This window comes from Rissa tridactyla, chromosome 3 (genome assembly GCF_028500815.1).
Source record: "Rissa tridactyla isolate bRisTri1 chromosome 3, bRisTri1.patW.cur.20221130, whole genome shotgun sequence".
Lineage (NCBI taxonomy): Eukaryota > Metazoa > Chordata > Aves > Charadriiformes > Laridae > Rissa > Rissa tridactyla.
In genome coordinates this window covers 56,557,654-56,577,240 of record NC_071468.1, presented here as the reverse complement: position 1 = coordinate 56,577,240, position 19,587 = coordinate 56,557,654, and the positions used below count along the sequence as shown (strand labels likewise).

At 41.3% G+C, this 19,587-nt stretch overlaps 1 protein-coding gene across 2 annotated transcripts in view; it reads right to left on the bottom strand.

Annotated features, from left to right (window-relative positions):
• Nucleotides 1–19,587, bottom strand: part of MTHFD1L (methylenetetrahydrofolate dehydrogenase (NADP+ dependent) 1 like) — a 161,758-nt gene that overhangs the window by 135,098 nt on the left and 7,073 nt on the right. For both annotated transcript variants that reach the window (XM_054194419.1, XM_054194418.1), the window contains exons 5-10: nucleotides 18,108–18,232; nucleotides 16,998–17,098; nucleotides 15,923–16,047; nucleotides 8,309–8,420; nucleotides 3,351–3,430; nucleotides 2,540–2,637 (exon numbers count right to left, since the gene is read on the bottom strand). In XM_054194419.1, coding sequence (XP_054050394.1) covers nucleotides 2,540–2,637; nucleotides 3,351–3,430; nucleotides 8,309–8,420; nucleotides 15,923–16,047; nucleotides 16,998–17,098; nucleotides 18,108–18,232 — 641 coding nt within the window. The remainder of the gene's footprint in view (nucleotides 1–2,539; nucleotides 2,638–3,350; nucleotides 3,431–8,308; nucleotides 8,421–15,922; nucleotides 16,048–16,997; nucleotides 17,099–18,107; nucleotides 18,233–19,587) is intronic.

The following is a 19,587-nucleotide window of genomic DNA, read 5'->3' as shown; positions in this document are numbered from 1 at the left end:
GCCACAAACGCCTCCTTCTCAGAGTTCCGGAAAAAACAATGAGGCTTTTCACACCCTGCACGTACCACTACTGGCAAAAAGTGGAAGACGCAAAACTGACCAAGCCGTACACTTACAAATAAATTAAAAGGTAAAAAAATTCTAGATAAATAAATTACAGATAATTTTAGAAGTCACGTAAAATTGACAGTGGATGCTAACATCGCTGCTGTCATTTTCCCATCTGAAGTTCCCTCAAGAACCTTGAAGGCAATTAGCCTTTTAACAATTTAAAATCCTTTAATGACAGACTGCACACGGGTACATGCAATTAAGTGATAAAAGGCATAATTTCACAATAAATTGACAATTATACTCTTAACTACTACTGGGGCTAAACAACACACACAAAATGTTTTGTCTAGTCTATTATTTCTGGTAAAAGTATTTTCTAAACCACAGGAAATTAAAGACTTTATTATAACTAGCATTTAGAAGTCTACATTTGCAGCTAGCTCTTTTAGTTTGACAATACATTCTCTATGTTGGAAATACCAGAATTATTCAGTAAGCTACATTACTCAATGTTGCTGGAAATGTGCAACAGTGGTTCTTCTGCATGAAAAAGAATTGTTATTGTTAAGCAAAAAGTCCATCATTGGCAATGGTAAGTCATAATTTACAAAATACAGGAAAATTTAAAACATGGGGGAAGGCTCTACAGCTACAATTCCTGCCTGTGTGCTGGAATTTTTTTTTGCTGTATATTTTTAAGAAAATCTTCTGTTCCATTTCCAGTATCTTTGGAAATACTTCAATTAACACCCAGATCTCACAGAAATCAAAAAGCAGATGTTCCTAGTTTTAGTGCTTAAGCAGCTTTGCCCCGTTTTCAGTGAAAACTCCATGTGTTTCCACACAACATAGTGTATTACTGTAAGATTACGTTTTATTGCAGGATGCTTTCCATCTGATGAGCTATTTTACATTTAAAAGAAAAAAGACATAAAGCTATGGAGTTATCAAATAAATGGAAGTCCTGTTACTGGTTATATTACATGCCATTTTATATTAATTATGTAAATATCACTCTCATGACATCACATGCTTTAATCTACCTTTTAACTGTATTATTTAAGAATAGATTTTTCAAGCTTTAATTCTAGAAATGTTACACGCTGGCCCAGGAAATGCTCAAACATTTCTTTCCCCCTTATGCCCTCAGGTAAAATAGAAAACTCATTCTTTTGGCATCTCTGTTTCAAATTACAATTGCGTCCATTCCCATTAAAATGTTGTAAGTGACAGTGAAAACCAAATCAAAGTGCTTAGAGAAGAAAACATTTTTTTACAGCTTTCCAGAAACACAGCAGTGGGATTCAGAATTACAGAATCGCAGAGTGGTTGAGGTTGGGAGGGGCCTCTGGAGATCATCTGGTCCAAGCTCCCTGCTCAAGCAGGGCCAAGTAGAACAGGCTGCCCAGGACCACGTCAAGACAGCTTTTGAGCATCTCCAAGGAAGGAGACTCTACAACCTCCCTGGACAACCTGTGCCAGCCACCCTCACAGTAAAAAAGTGTTTTCTGATGTTCGGATGGAGCCTCCTGTGTTCCAGTTTGTGCCCATTGCCCCTTCTCCTGTCACTGGGCACCACTGAAAAGAAGCCAGCTCCGTCCTCTTCGTATCCTTATATTTATATATGCCGTATTTATACACATTGATAAGATCGCCCTGAGTCTTCTCTTCTCCAGGCTGAGCAGTCCCAGCTCTCTCTACTTTTCTTCCTATGTGAGGTGTTCCAGTCCCTTCATCGCCTGCGTGGCCCATAAGCATGCATACAAATACGCACACCAAAATTTCAGTTTTCTTACAGGGCAGAACCTCACTTCAAAGCCATTGGTTCCTCTCTCTGTCACCCAACACAACCAACACACAGGAAAGCACTTTAGCACAGCAAAGGGCTCAGGCTGCTCTAAATGTCAGAGATGTCGGCAACCGTGCCAAGGCAGACCCAAAATCCCTCCGGCCCAGACACGGGCTTTGGGAGGTGAACGACAGGAACTGATTGAAAAGATTCTGGCTACGAGAATAAATATGCTTCCTGCTTTTCACATCAACACAGGAATTTAAAAGTCTAATGCAGAAGGAAGTACTTCTACTGTAGGAAGAAAATAAACACAAGACCAAATGCCATTGAAACCACTGGGCCTTAACTAGATCCATAAACACCTTCCTACATTAGAGTTCAGTGATTAAGAACTTCTTGTATTTTGTATTCCTGTTGACATTACACAAGGCTTCACCTCCCTCCCTCAATGAAACCTTCCAGTTTTAGGTCTTCATTAAATAAAGCTTGGCTCCAATGTACATCATAAAAGTAAAAATTGATGGGAAACAGAAGGACATGGTCACAAATGAGGCACACAACAGAAAGGCACGACACGCAGTCCGCATAAGCAGATTAAAAATAATTAGGCACAGACCATTTTTGGGTTCATTGTCACATTTAACATTCGCCTACTTTTTTTTTTTTAATTTAAAAAAACAAAACACTTATTACCTGGGCACTGGGGAGAGAGGCTGCAGTTTCAAGCAGCGGAGGTCCCACTTCCTGTACTGCTGGGACTGGATCCATCGCTCCGTGTTTTTTACCATGTTCTGTTTTTAAACAAGAAAACAGCACACACCAGCTGCACCATAAATGCTGAACACTAATTTCAAACGATCTCACGAGTACGTTGAAATAATTTTCATGGCAAAGCCTTACAAAAAAACAAAATTAAAAATCTTTCCATTTCATAGTTTTAGAATGAAAGAAAAAATAATCACTGCACTATTACTGTCCTATTGTTTGTCCTCATTTCAGAAAGAGACAAGTCCATTAACATGTAAGTGGCAGAGAAAAGCCTCTGATCAGGCACTTACTTAGAGATTTTATTCTGGTAAAATGGAGAATAAATTTTATTCTCTCACACCTTAAAAATAATGGAAGATCTTACTTGTTCACTGACTGACTCATACTGCTCCAGCATAAAACAATCTTTCGGACCCTCTATCATCACGTCACAAAAACGTGCACAGATATAATTAATCTTCACTGCCTCACCAGAATAAGTAACATTAGTCTACTGATACAAGTGCTTCTGCCAAGCTTTACTGTAATCATCAGAATTATGGCATGTTTGACTTCTAATTTACCTTTCTCTAACTAAATGTAACAGGCATGACTCACCCTAACTAGCTGATTAAAAATGGAAGGCAGGTAGAGATGTTCAAAAGAGCAGAACAAAAATTAACATCTAAACTGTGGAAGCAATTTCTACAATTCACAGAAAGAGCAACAAACTGACAATGTTTGAGGCTACACTAACCTGCATTCGCATTGCTATTGCAAGAGAACCAACAGCATTTTCAGCGGCGTGGTTGTTTTGCTGACCATAGTTGTGTTTCTCTGTAAAACAAAAGTATTGCACTAATAAATCACAAAGCTTTTGTGAGTGGGAGCATGTGTATTCGAAAGTTACGTCCAGACAAAAAATTTCTGAATGTTGACTTGAAATTTAACAGTGTCACTGGCAAAATTATAGGTGGCTCCTTTAATATTTCGAATGAAATCACCCAGGAGGATGGATATAGTGTGAAAACCAGAGAGCAACTGTATGCTCTGAAGCATATTACAAACACATAAATCCATATGATGAAACATCGGCATACTTGAAAAAGAAAATTAGGAAACACAGAGATTAATTCCAGGTTCTAAATAATTGCTTTTGGACAAAAAAAACCAACCCAACAACAAAAAACCAGACAGCTATGAGGATTTGAAAAGCTAGGTATACTTTTAAACTGAACGCCCAAATGAGGATGGTAAAGATTGTTCTTTTCCACACATCCATTACAGCAAGAGAGAACCATTAAACGATCACAGAATACTATATAGGATTATTGTCCGATGGGATTTATAACTTGGAATCAGAATATGCAAAATTTTTTGAGCAGCAAAAGTTATCTTCATCAATATGACATTGAGAGTAGATATTCTGAAGAGTCTACACAATTTTGAGTGACTCCAACTTTAGAGACAGTTATAATTGTTTCTAGTGGCAAAATTTCATATAATAATCATACATTAGCTACCCTAACTAAACACATTATTTCGTCATTTTCCTGTAATCCTTCTTTTGGCTTGTTCTTCTGGTGTTGCTTATTGACTTTTATCTAGACACAATTTCTCCAAAATTCACATCCTACTCTCTGTGGGCGTATCAAGGTCCCAGTCACATTCTGAAGGGCGTAGACATAACTGTAATAAAAAATAACAACTGCACGCTGACAGCTTTAACCTTTCGCCCACAGGGGAACCAAAGTGCAAACCCTGACCTGGTCAAGCTCTCGCTCTATCCATCCCATCTGTACCGACCATAAAATGCTCACGTTGCCTTGCACAATTACCTCTCCCAACAAGGGTCCCAGTGGTGGCAGGGGACAGAAACCTCGGGCTGGAGCCAGAGTGGCAGCCAGTGGCGTGCAGAGGTGCCAGCACAGCACCCACCACACGACAACCAGCTGCGGACCACTCTCTTGCACCCATCACCGAGACAGCAAGGAACGCTTTCTGCAGACACCCTCAGCCTCCTTGAGTATGTTTTCTAATCCTTTCTCAAACTTTCTTGTCACTAGACATCTGTACATCAGTGCCAAGCTAACCAAGCAGAGGGTGACAGTCCTGACACCGAACTCTAATTAAGAAAGCGTCTGGAAAGTCATTCTGCTTGTATTAACACTTGCCATTTAAAAAAAATAAAATATAAATCTCCTGGAGATGCTCAGTTTTAGACTCAGACAGAGGAGTTTTACTGGAACAGTCTATCACAGTCATAAGTTGACTGTTGTTGCTTTGAGACCAGGCTGGGAGAGCTGCCAAAGAGACAAATGAAGTAGGAAGAATGAAGTTTAAAATCCCCTTTCAGACAGCTGTGCTTTACAGAAACATTTCAACTTTTTATGTTATTTGGCTTAATACAACTTCTTTATCAGGGCAGAGCTAGCATGTGTGTAAATATACATCAGAATTAGACATTTCCCTTCAATAACCTACTTCTCTCAGGCTGCCTATGCTACACACTCACCCCACAAATGACTAACTAGGCTTTTATAGGGGTGAAGGTGAAGCTAGAGGTGAAAGTCATGCACACATGAGCTAGCAAGGCAATCATAGTATTGCAACAGCTCTCTTTCTTAGGATAAATTTCCAGATGGGAGCCGGAATAGCACTCTCTGCTTTGGATTTTGGCCAGAAGATCAGCTGAACATTGCGCTCCCTCCTCTGGCACACCCCAAGGAAGGCCCATCCGCTCATCTATTTGTACCCCGTTGCGCGGATGGGTGAGAGTTGCTGTCATGCTCTACCTGTCTGCTCAGGCGGTTTAGAATAGTGAAGAGGTGGGGAAATGGTTGAATTTCCCACTAACGTACTTAAACCATATGGGCTTCAGCTTTCAAGTGACCCCAAAGGAGCTGGGCATCAAATCCCAAATAATTCTGGCATCCTTAAGTTTTGTTCAGAAACTTGATTTGCCTTTCTGTACATTTACATATAAAGCATTTTCCTGCAGGACACTACCAGCACTCACTTGATTCCAAAATCATTAGTGCAGCACTAGTTTCACTGGTAGAAATTGCAGAACGTCTTAAAATTGTGATCACCTAACAGTCCTTGATCAGATTAAAAACATGCTTGAAAAAGAATTCTGTCACTTGGGAGGAAGCACTTTTATCTCTACTCTCCTGGCTTACATCATTACAGCTGCCCAACTCAACTATGTCCTTGCAAAATTTGAGTGCTTTTAAAACATGTGAATGTGTTAAACTCCATGTATACCTACATAAGATAGAAACCTACCCATCATCTAGCAAGAATAAAAGTAATTTCATGGCCATTGTTGCTTTCAGGCTTCATGTAGCTCCTGTGACCCCACAGATGTTAAGTTGGACATTTCTAAGGCAAGAAGAAAAACCAGAACAATTTCCAAGCACCTCAGCCAGAATCCACCACATACTGAAAGTGAAGAGTCAGTTGTTAACTCAGTTGTTTCTCCAAGGTCACGACTGCTCCACAATAGGCTTTTAATAAATATCTTGCAATTAAACTAAGTGCATTCTTCCTGTCAAACAGACACCTGTGTTTCATGTACCTCTTCAGTAAGCCTTGAGGCCAGCATTTTTTAAAGCTGCTAAAATGCATTTCTGCTATTCTTTCGGAGTTTCTCCAAGATTCTGACAATCTCAAAAGCATAAGCATAAAGACAGATGGGCATTTGGTAGATAAGTTCTATTTAAATTATCTTGCTAAGAATCTCATGCTGCCTTTCCAAAGAAATGCTCTACTTAGCACAGCCCGCTGATACAACTTGAAAAATGCAAAGAAACCTATATGCTTATGCCAAATCTTACATTTCCTGCATTAAGAATGAATGTTGGTGTGGTACGTGAACACCACTCAGATGTTTTAATGCAGTTTTCCTAACAGCACTCCTTTAGGGAAGGGAAACACTAATATTATCTATAGTTGTATACAGCAACTAAGACATGACGATACTTAAGTCTCAAGGCAACGGCACGCAGTTACACTGCATAACTTTTAGGTCTCTGAAGACCCAGGCTCCCTCTGCAATGGAGGGAGAGAATTAGGTATCTGAAAGTGGGGCTTGCACCAGGCAGCACACAGAGACGGGAGAGTTCAGTCATTAGCGGTGCCCACGCAGGCTACAAGGACTGGCTTACCCCGATCCTGCCTTTAGAGACCTGCACCTCTACCATGAGTCCAACATCTAAGAGGTTTCTGCTTAGAAGGATTAAAATGAGGAGGGGCCGTTCCTTTTCATACAGCTACTGCTGTACCACCATCCCCTCTCTTCTCTGCCCTTTTCTCCCCTGTTCCTCCTTCATGTAAGAGTATCTATAGTAGTAGGTTGGGTACCTGCTGAAGAGACCTGTGCTCCAAGCCCTCCCTCGCTAATACTTAACAATTATATCCAACAATCCCTAGACAAAATAAGTGGGCATTAAAGATGCAAATAGTCTCCTAGTCACTAGGCTAAGAAAAAGAAAACATGAATTATTTTTGAACAACTTGTGCAGCATCAGCAAGGGATAAAGCTTGGTACCCACCCCCGAGATCCTCATTAGGACCAGAGCCCTGTCCTGGGAGATGGAAGATGAATGCCCCAATGCCTTCAGACAATTGAGTGGATAATAACCCATATCTTCCACACCCGCCGAGTGTGTTCAAGTCAGGAAGATATCATGAAAGACAAGGAAAGAAATCTCTTGCTAAGGCCGTGCTTTGCATGGGAACAGCAGCTGCTCTATTATGAGCCTGATCTTGCACCAGCTCTGCATAGAGCATCTGCTTCATTTGCCCATATGGAATATATCTAGTTTAAGAACCATACAATTAGCTTTCCTTATGCCCATTTCCCCAGTTTTGTATCAATAGATGTCAATAAGCACACTTGTGATGGTTTTAGAAAAACCAATCACACTCCTTCCTTATTTTCCTATTCATTTGCAGTATAATGCCACCTGGACACTGAACAGTCAAATTCATATACATACAAAAAATCTAGAAAATATCTACAGATCTTCACAGGAGTTTAAGGAATTTTACAGGAAATGCAATTCTAGCAGTAGAATAGAATAACTTCTGGGAAGCTTTCTTAGTTTTATTCCTAATAAAATTCTGCAGCATTTTTCAACTGAGAAATTCATGAACATATACCCCCTCCCCAACCAGTCAGGGGAGAAGGAGGGAGGAGAATCCAAACTCTTTTTGTACGAGTAATTACTGCAGGAGACATTCTGCCTGTCCTTAGCTACACATGATTTCTCTACTCCCTCCCGCACCATTCTCTGCACACAGCTTCACAGAAGTTGCAGTTGACATTTTTGCTCCTCTTCTCTTTTTCCCATGTTCCAGGTGGGTCCACAGAAGTCACAGGGTAACACGTTGTACAAACGAGCACTAAATAATAGCTCATCTGATGACCCAAAAGTCTTCCCTCTGAATTCTTTGAATCCAAAGGATCATCACTTATTTAACAATCCTGGTACAAAGAATCTGTCCCAGCCTTTCTTCCCTCACCTGGCATCTTTTTCCTATTTATACATCAGAGACACACGTGCACATCCCCTGTGCATAAACACCCACTCTTAAAGGCTTTCTCCTGAAGACGCAGCTTTTAACCACACTGTGTTGTCACCAACGTGTCACATACTTATCTCAAAGACTTGCTGTATAACACTTTAAAGAACTTTTAGCGCCTCTTACCTGACAGCAAGTCAGGAGAACAACTGATAATGGTGGTTCCAGGCTTTATCCAGCTCACAGGAACATCATCCGGTTTTCTACTGCCAACTACCACCACATCCGCCTGATGAAGCTAGGGACAGTCCAAAACAAAACAAGCATTTAATGTTAGAAATACATTCTTGAATATGCATCCTATAATATTCAGATTTATACAGCAATAGTCTTTCGAGCAAAGTATTTGCAAACAACAACAAAAAAAACCCCAAACTGATGGCTTGATTCTTACCCTACATGAAATTTAAGAACAATAGCGTTTAAAATGAAGTCAGGTAAACAAACTGTGAAATCAGACAAGTGGGGTCAGACTCGGCACCAATAATATTTAATGGGGATTCCATACTTTCAAAGAAAAAACCCTATCATTGTCCAAAGTCCTGTCCAACAAGATAACTTGGACAGACTTAAGAAAGAGAAGGGTTGAAAGACAGTAAATAGGCAATTATAAAGAGTACAGTCAGATTATCAGACAGTAAAAAACCAGGCCAGCTGACAGGAATGCAAGATGACCTGATCTGCAAACATCAATGCCTTTGAAGAACACCAATTAAAGCATTTTTTTCCTTCTCAGTTCATGTTTGCTAATCAGTGCCTCTGATTCAGTTCAACCTGACAGATGTTGCAGCAAAAATGGTTGCTACAAAAATTCTTATAATCAAAGACAGAAGCATTTTCCTTTCCTGCCTCCTGTACAGGGACCTGTACCAATTATCGGAATCACCATGAGATAAGGGACGGCACCAGAGGCAGATGTATAAAAATCGACTAAAAAAGAAAAATACATGCACAGGACTGCCTCAAGCCTGAATTTAAAAATTATTTCAGAGATGCAGTGATTTGGGGAATATTTTGAAAAATGTAAATTAATACCAAGTGTCACAAACTCAGCGAGCCTCTCTATGAATTGATTTGTGACTGACAAGCGTTCCAGCTTCTTTTTTGGCCAAAAGTGCTCTGACGCAACCCTGCCCAACACTCCTGCCAAGAAAGCACAGCTACAAATCATATCAGGATAGCAGGTTTTTGGCACTGCTAAGCATCCAGGAGGGGAGAAGAGCATAACTGTGGCGGAAAAGGCAGAAAGCTAAAAAAGCTCCATCTTATCCTCAGAGGACACAAGGATGGCCTAACCCTCCTTGGAGATCCACATATGGAAACATAGCCAAAAGTGTGGGAGAAGATCTACTTGCTTGACAAATGACTAATGCAACGAGTTGATTCAGGCTTCAGTGAGAAGTCCTGCAACACTCCCCTGATTGCCTGCAAACGTACAGCCTCAACAGTCATTCAGCCTTATCCAGACTGCTTACACTCTTGCCTCTGGTGTGAATATCAGCTTACACGCCACTCCTAGAAGGCCGCATAAATCATAACGCTTGACCAGTCAAACCCTACTGGGGAATCTGCAAGGAAATTTGGATAAAAAGATGCTGCGGTGACTTGTGTACCAGGAATAGCATGCTGAAGACATGCTTTCCCCTGCAAACGAAGGCAGCCCCTGCCATAACAGTCAACATCATCAACACAGAGAAAAACAGTGATTACTCTCAGTTAAATGAACACAGCTTTTTTTTTGTAACAAAAAAAATGATTCGTATTTTAGCAGTTATAACTCATATACTGTAAGTCAGGTATCTCATCCCATGCAAAGCCTCTGGGACAAGGACTAGGAGCTTTGCACACCGCTTAGCATCATGAAACTATGAACCAGTTGAGGGCTCTATGCAACAAGTAATAAGTTTGACAAATGTTCAGCCAACATACTTACGACAGAATTGATCCAATGTAACTATAATGCCAGAAAACGACTGACCTGACCAAATATTCATCTCTATGACTACCGATCATAATGTTCAAAAATGCTCTTAACAGCTGCACACAATCATTTTTCTAGCCAATGTTATCACTATTTCAGATGGCTAACATCACAGATACCCATAAATGTATTGGAAAACCAGCTGAACCTTTCATCTCATTGCCCTGCCCCACCTCCTCCATGAAAAAAGTTGTATCAGATGGCAACAAACAGTTGCCCTGTGGGTCGAAGACACACTGATCTCAGAGCCTTCCCCACAACGATTTCCTTCTCTTTATTTCAAAAAGAAAGTAAATCTAAAGAGAAAGAAAACCCAGATACAGATACAATTCTAGCTCTCTTGCTATAAGCAAGTATTTTGTGTGAAATTATTGAAAAAGTTCCTGGAGACTCAATAAAGTATGTATCACAAATACTTTATAGAACTTTTTTCCCCTGTGAGTATTTTTAAAAAATTGTATCCAGACACTTGTTTGACTGGGAGAGTGTGTCCATTGAAAGCAAAAAAAGCCGTTTATAGAATTTTGGGTGTCCTCAGATGAGATGTATGTGATCTCCATCAGGGCATTTTGGTTTCACTTGCAAGAAGTCGTGCCCATGCCTCCCCTGCTTTTTTTCCTCTCTTGCCATAGACTGCATTTTTGACTGCCTATAAATCACTAAAGCAATCCGCAAGCCTTGGGAGGCTTATTTCCTACATCAGAAACAAATCACAGCCGTTAGGGATGGAAAAGACCTATGAAATCATCACATCCAACCTCCCCAGCAAATGCACCGCACAGTCCCCGGGCAGAGGATGCATCTGAGAGGAACCAGATGCTACAGGCAGCCGTAGCCAAAAGGCCGAGGAGATACCCACAAGGGGGAACGTGTAGCCTCAGGGTGACCAACTGCCCAGTGCCCCAGGTGGCAAGGCTGCATCCCACCAGGCAGGCTAGAGGAAGGAACGACGAGCATTACGCCAAACCACCCCTAAAGCACTGGGCAATAGGCTGAAGACAAAGTAAGCTAATACTCTAGTAGTATCCTGCCTCCTGACTGGTAAATATTTTTTCAGTTGGGAAGAGCTGTGCCAATAAATAATCTGAAACCCTACCTCATAACAAAATATGACTCTCTCCACCACGATTTAAGTAGAATCAGATTAAGAAGCACCACCCATTCCCAAGACAGAACACCAAATGTTAAAACAACAATACAGACTTTCCAGCCAAGTATTTAATGATAATGGTACAAAGTAGCTGTATATTCCAGATTACTGAAAAACCATTTTGCCATGAAGCCTGCACAAATTTTAATTTCCCCATTGTTAAAACTGACTGCTACAAAAGCCATTTTTAAACACATGATCAAAGAAAAGTAATATTTGAAATTAATATTTGAAACGTAAACCCCCTCGGTTTCCTGGGTATGAAGTTAGGCCAGCTAAAATTTAAGAGATGGGATGAGGAACAGGAACTTGATTCAAAGTTTCTTCACAACTCTCCTTATGAAAAAAAAATCATTCTACACATCAGTTTACACTTCAACCACAGTAATTCGAATTACTTTCTGCAATCTTGAAATTTTTGTACGTCAATGACTAGTTTCAGGTCCTTTTTACGTGGTTTCTTCCAGCTCCATCACTACCTCGGGAAGTCCAATGTTTGCAGATCATTGTCAACCCAGCGGGACAGCTATTCATGGTCTGCTTTGATCCCTCTGCCCCAGCTGTGGTCCTCAGGGATGAGCCGCAGCAAGCAGCCACCAGTTCCCTTCTACCACCTCCTTGCCCCGACACCGACAGCCCCTTCCCTACCACATCAGCCCGAATGCACTTGCCCTACACAGCGCACGTGAAAATTAGGTCTACACATCTACTGCAGGCTCAAGCCTACCTCTACGATGTGTGCTTTAGCAACTGTTCCTCTAGCTCACAGGCAGGGAGATAAATTTCAAATTGTGAGGCACAGAGATGATACACATAAAATGCTGAAGCAGAAATATTATGTCTATAGAATCCTCAATGGAAACTCTCACGAAGCCTCACTGTCCTCTCCTCTGCTTTTACAGGATCCGTACAGCAGGTCTCAAGTTCTTTCATGCTTATTTACATGCTTACAATACGAAATATATTTTTCTGCCAGTACCAAGACTCTTGGTCCTATCAAGACAGCAAAAACATGACAGCAAAGGACTAAGAGATGTCTAATAGTTTGAAGTGTAAGTGTTGGCTCTAAGGAACAGCAGACCCTGGCCAAAAGAGGTTCTTATCCAACCTGAAAAGGAAGCTCTCATTCATGCGCTCCAGCTGAACGGCCCTCCTACTTCTCAACCAGGCTTTTACAAACAAGTGTTCCATTGCTAATTATACCTAGATAAAAGAACTGAAAGTTGGTCTACAACAAAATTGTAGGCTAGCAGCTCTCTTAAAACAGGCACGTTGTGGTTCACACACAGACTACATGTAAGATGATGTGCTGAAATCATGACTGACTGAATTTAGATGACTGAAATTCTATTTTCTCATAGGTACTAAGTATTATCCATGTCTTGGCAAGAAAATAATCTGTATTTTTTTAATTTAAATCTATTTGATAACGTCCTTTCAAACTAGAAAATCTAATTCTAACATAATAAAGGATTAAGCACGTCAGTTCCCATTCTTCACCTGTAATGTTGAACTGACTTTTGGGTAGTCCCATTTTTAAATGAAAAGTGGAATGTTCCTCAAAGTATGTCACTAGGTCATTCATCAGGCACTCTGCAGTGATTGTGCTTTGAAGAGTTATCCGCACAAAAGCTTAACAGAATGATAACATCTTACCTATTTCCACCAAAATGCTCAAGTCTTTAACTCTTACTTCATAATTTATTTTACATCCAACATAATGCAAAAAGAACAGCGTTTTTTCACAGCAGCTATGCACAGCTGTGCCAGAACCTTCTGAAATATACTGCTCTCTTTCATTTGTGATTTTATTTGGAAACCCAGGGAGCTCAAGAGTACTGAAGGACATGGCTCAGCTGTGCCATGACGATTATTTTTAATAACTGAAGTCAAGCAAACCCAAAATGAAACAAAAAGAAACATTAATAATCTGTTCACCTTAAAATACTAAGTGGGGAGGGAAAAGAACATGCAAAGTGTGCCCATTATCCATGCAGGTCAAAGCAAGGAAATTGAAATGTACCATTATTTATCTTATTCCCTTTTGCTGCCATAGGACAGAAAAGACTTGCTTTAAAGGAGCACACTAAGTCAGATGGTAGATGGTATTATGATGTTTGTCAGCAGAGCTACCTCTACATTGTTAGACTTTTCCTAAGGTGGACTAAAACATACCTTCTTCTTGATCATTTTCAAAATATTTTTGCAAAAGTGCATGGGTAAAAGAAGCAATAACAAGTCCATAGCAATACAAAACCCGATCCAGAAAAACCTACAACCTTAGTATTGTGTCTCTCATTTAAATCGGTAGAATTTCTAAGGAAAACACTTGTTAATATGCTACCCTTTAAAAAGAAGAACAAATCAGCAGAGCTAGTCAAAGCCAATGTAGTACCCATTTAAGGCAGGCATTACCTCATTAAGTTCTGGATTAATGCTTCTGTGCAAATGCTAACAGATTAAGACAAATAAGGTACACCTACACTTAAGCTTAATTTTTCTTTTCCTCGTATACTTTGCAAAACAAATGAATCCCGATGAAAAGTTCATACTCTTCGTAAGTTCATCCCTCACTTCGTAAATGAAGTTATTATGCTACCTTAGGCTATACTTCCAAACAACAGCACACAGACTATTACTGTAGAGGTATCCCATTCAGAGGAAGAACAAAAAGTGTACAGCCATGTCTAAAGTCAGTGTATTTTTCAGTAAAAACAGAGCGTGAATTAATTTTTCCAAGACTTGGAAAAATCTCGACATCAACTAACACATTTTCTTACTTGAAATTCAAATAAATAAGCCTCAAGAGAAGAAACCTTGTGAGCCTTTTTTGTGAACCGTTTTTACTTAACCAGTGCTTTGAACGAGTGAGAGAAAAATCAGTTATAATCCTGTTATCTAGCACCGTTGTACTTCAAATGCAGGTTGCCACAAAACAGCAGGGCCTTGCTGTCCAGTAGGAAACATGTGCTCGGTTTCTGACTCTCCAGCTTCTGGGAATATGATACCAGACAATTTTCCCTGCATGCATTAGATTTTACCTAGGAGCTAGAGTTAACTATGACAGAGTTACATCCAGCCAGGTTCAGCAGCCCTTTGAGGGTTACTGCTGCAGGCTTACAGACGAGGAAGAGGAAGGTAGGTTTCCTCCGAGCTCTGCTGATTAGTCCTCCAGGAAATGCAGAAACTCCTTTACTGCCAAAAGTTAAAATGAACTTGGGAAGACTGATGTGCAAAGCCTCAAACTGCCTCCTGCTTAGGCCTCCTATTCTGTTTCCCATCAGTGACCTGCTGCGAGAGGTGAGCTACGGGGAATGCCAAAAAAGCAAAGCGCGATTATGGAAATGCATCTGGATGGAAGGAAACAGACCTCTCTACAGCCTATCGACAGCACTGCACAAGCAGCTCTGGCCCGGTCCAAGTCTTCTGCTGTGAAGCAGTGGAAACACCTCTGGCCACCCCATGACCCACCCCATCCAGCCCAAAGCAGTCCTCTAGCACAACCCCAAGCAATGAGACATAATTAAAGAATGAGACATGGCCAGTGTTAAGTTCGCAGTGCTCCCATCTCCGAGAGGGGCATCTGTTTCCTAAGTGCCGTCAGTCACTTGAAGCACAGAGCTGCGACAAGCCTGACAAAAACATCCACAGCTGGCAAAAACAGAGGTTTGCCAGAGAACTTTCTAACTCTCACAGCTGCTTAAACTATGATTCTATGATTTCCTCCTCCTGTCCTCCTTGTCTGCAAAACCCAGAGGCTGGATGCCATCATTTTGCATTGGCTGCCACCTTGTGGCATGTCCTACCAAATATAACACAAGAGCTGTCCCCTTGCACCTCACCCCCACAGCGCCCGGCAAACAGCCCCTGGGGTACCCGCACCTCTTCTACAGCCAATATGCGAACCCCTCTGCACAGGCCCAAAGGTCAACACATCCCCGGTTTACTGTTCTATAAAATTTGGGACTACGGAACAAACCAAGAAGTTTGATGTGAAGTCAGACCAACTTCTAAGTTGCTGCCAAAAGCTCTGCAAAAGACCATGTAAATTAAATCCTTCGGATTAAGGCTCCTGAATTTCTGTGAATCCTTTTACAGTTCTCTTCAAAGATAAAGACTGTGATCCTCCTTGTCCCAAAAGAGGCGGCATTTGCAAACCTTTACGGCACAAATTCAATGAAAGTCATTTCTTACAGATGACTATATCACAGGATGAGAAGAAAACAGGCGTCTCTCACTCACACTGAGGGAAAGAAAAAGGGAGACCTAACACACTTGTTTTAAACTGTACCCCTGCATTCTTTCTTTCCCAGCTACCGGTGTAAAATAATGAAGTTACAGCAGCTGCTGTTATATGTAATATTCCGGTAGAGGCCTCTGTTTGCCTGAGCAACATTTCTGAGCGAGCAGGAAGGAGAGAAGATCCTAACCCATGCTGGCTACCAGCGAGCTCCAGTGTCCCAGTGCCGCTCGTGACTGCCAGGAGGAGTCTCCCTCTGGGGAACGGCAGTGAGGGGAAGCAGTGCCACAGGGACAGCTGGCAGGGACGCCCGGATGGTGGGGGAGGCAGGACAACCCCCGGGCCCTGGGGAGGCAGAAGAGCGCTCACCTTGGTCCGCAGCTGAGGGGCTTTCCACCGGCAGCTCATGGTGGCCGCTCCCTCCCTCTGCAGCAGGCACTGCAAGGCGGCTCCCACCGCCCCACCGGCTCCCACCAGCAGCACCGTCTTTCCACCTGCGGGACACAAGGCAAGTTGTTCAGCCACCAGGACGCAGAGCTGGAGCGCCAGCGTCACGTTGCCCCGCTTCAGCAGGCCACCCACTACCAAAGTCCTCCAGGAGAACCCGCAAAGCATCTCAGGAGAGGGCAGGACAGGGCTGTGCGCCTCCACAACCACCCCAGCCCGGGCAGCACGGGCAACTCTTTCAGAGCCTGTGCAGTAACACCAACCACAGGTTTTAAGTTGTTTACTGGTGACTCTCTAATTCGAGTAAGCAAATATTGCTCTTCTGGTTTTCTGGTATTTCATTTGCACAAGTCCTTTCATTCCTATTTGTTACAAAGTACATTTAACTTCCTGTTTACAATTCTGTTACAGAAATCCTTGTCTCAACAATTATGAATCACTGTAAGAGAGAATACTTCTGAAATGCTGCCTTAAACTAACAGCTTCTTCACACACTGTAAAGCCGCTTGTTTAAATCTGCCATTTCAATGCTAGCATTTACACAATACAACCCAAACCAAAAGATTTGCTCAGCGGTTATCCACGGGCAGACCTGGATTTCTCCAGCTGTTCATACAGTTAGTATGAACAGTTCGTACTAAGTTCATTAGTTCATACTAATCAAAATTGCCACATGAAATCCCTAAATGATGTTTGTATTTTTGGTTTTGAAGATTTGGATGTCTCGGGTGGCTTCAGTGAGATTAAATCTGCTAATGGCAGGTAATCCCTGCCTAATCTCCAAAACCTGTAGGACTGAAACCCATTTCTGCAAATATTACATTCAGATCTCACTGAGGTTTCCTCACTTGCAGGAGACAAATATCGGTCAGGTGGGAAAAGAACACAAACCAGAAAACACAACAAGAAGAAATGATATTTGACTCTCAGTGAGGACTAAAACTGAGAAAATTAGTTAGGCTAAAAAAAATGTAATAATTATGATAGAAGGACTCACCTAAATCTTCAAGAAGCTCCATCACAGCAGACACTGCAGGAGGAACTAGACAGTCATAGGCATCACCACGTACCAAGCGTCCTAGGTTTACATCGGATAATCTGCAATGGAAGAACATGGCAATTTGGAAAAAAAAAAAAAAAAAAAAAAGAGCTTGTGTAACATAAATCCACAGTAAAACATGGCTAACAGCTAATGTAACTGTTAGACATGTAACATGGCTAACAGCTAATCCCAAGGACAAACAAGTCTCATGAAAGTAAATCCTTTGATAGTGATGTTCTGCGACTCATTTGTATCATCCCACATCCCAGTTACACCAACACGGGACCTCAAGATGGGCCAAGAGAGGGATCTGTGAGTTCCAACAAGTAACATGAGCCCATGATACACAGGCAGCTCTTGACCGGTGGCGGTGGGCAACATTGCGCCAAAACACCCCCGTGGCCGCAGTGGAATCAGACCAGTGCTGCCAGAGCCAAGCTGAGCTGGAAGCAATACATCCTTCTGAGCACGGGCTGGATTCATGGGGAACTCCAGTCATTCCATGCTGTGCTGTGTTCTCTCTCATACACAAGAGCAGCAAAATGGTAACCCAGACACCTAAATTATGCCAGTGGTCTCTCTCTCTCCAGAGAGCAGCGCAACTCTAGACTGATTGAAAAGTTGTGCTAATGGGTCCAAACTATTATAGCCTACTCTCCCACCGCCAGAGAGTGCTGTAAGGAAGTTACAGCCTTCTCTGCAACTTTTCCATCAATCCTTCTTGTGAAAATTTTGGGGGTTGTGTTCAGTACTTTGTGACTGCCATTTGTATTACTGAAGTACTGAAATACCTTAAGTATCATCAGTAAATCAGAACTTTGCTTTTGATTTCTTTGAAAAGACCATGTCCTGAACACACAGTATATAAAGATTAAAAAGATGAACGATCACAATGACTTCAGCAAAAGACTTCTCATTGATTCAGCGGCATCTTTTATCACTGCTCAATAGCACAGCTAGACACGTTGACTGAGGAATCCATTAATGAAAAGCACAGGGGAAAATTGATTTTACAGAGCCATCAGCCTTGCATCTGCTAACATTATTTCTCAGTGCTTCACTTACCCATCCACGTCCTTCTCTGGTTTCACAGCATTTAATACCTTACTGCTATATAAGCTTTCAGGGAGGTCAAGGGCAAGGCCCTGCACATTAGGATCCTCATTAAGTCTCACGATTTCATCGACAATCTAGGAAGTTAATAAAAAGCATTAAAGATCAGAACGACAGACAAAAGAAGAATCCAACTAGAAGGGGATAAAACCTATATTTTAAAACTACCTTATGGCCTCCTTTGCTTCCCTCACATATTACTGCAACTTCTAAATGAAAAAGCAACAACCCGCTTTTCTTGGTTTATGTTTCCATGGCTTACCAAATTAAGACACCCTGACTCTATTCTAAACATTTTCCAAAGCCAACACATATTACGTGACACTACGCTGCCAAAAGCAGTTAGTCTTTCACCGTTCCAAATCTCAGCAAAAGCTTGACACTGTAATGGCTTCAGAAGATGCTGTTAGAAATAAGAAGCCTCGGTTAAAACATAGTTCAAAATAGCACCAGATCACGACCCAACACAGAACATGGACAAAAAGTTCTAACACTGGAAAAACCAGTTATACAAGAGAAAATTCATCTTATTAAGCCAGCATATATTGTTACCAATTTTCGTTCTCAAAACACCCTGACCTAAGAGCTGACAGACATCTTGTGAAGAATTGTTATTTTGAAAAGGCACTGCACAAAAGTTTATGAATTTCAAGTACTGAACCAGATGCAAGTTCAAATGGTTTATAACTGGTCATATTTGACATCCGAGACTGTACTATCTACCCTTGGTTGCTTCATCTGTAAGGTGCAACACTGATCCAGGGGGATATATGCTATTCTGCTGTGACTATTAAGAATACAACGGAATAAAACAAGCTGAAATTTTCTCATGTGAGAAATGCGAGCACATCTTTCCATCATGTAAATAAAATCAGTGGGCAATCACCACAAAGCTGCATAATTTAATTGGATTAATATGCAACAGAAAATTAATATAAGGGTTTTTTTTTTCCCCCTTAGGTAATACTATGCCTTCCTAAAATGCTTTTCATGTAAACTATTCAATATACAATATAATAGTGAATTCTATTGCCCAAACACTTGATATGCATCAATATGAAGCTATGGGAATTTGGCAGGGGTTAGACTGTCTGCAACTCTGAACCAAGAGCACGTGCTCCTTTCATGTTAACAAAGATTATACAAGCTTGTCACCGCTCCTTTAGTTTGCTGACCCCTGAGACAGAAACGGGCTTCTATATTAAGACCCTGTGCCATTTGACAGCAACAGGACTGGTACACATTCTAACAGAAAACAGGGACGAGTGTATACACGAGAATACGGACGTGAAAACTTCCACATTTTGCTTAAAAAAAATCCTGAAATGCTACAAAATGTTGGGGCCTACACAGTAACTAAAGGAAACAAACACAGTTCAGAAATAGCCTGAATCTAATGAACTTTGAACTATACTCTTGCTTCCTGGGAAAA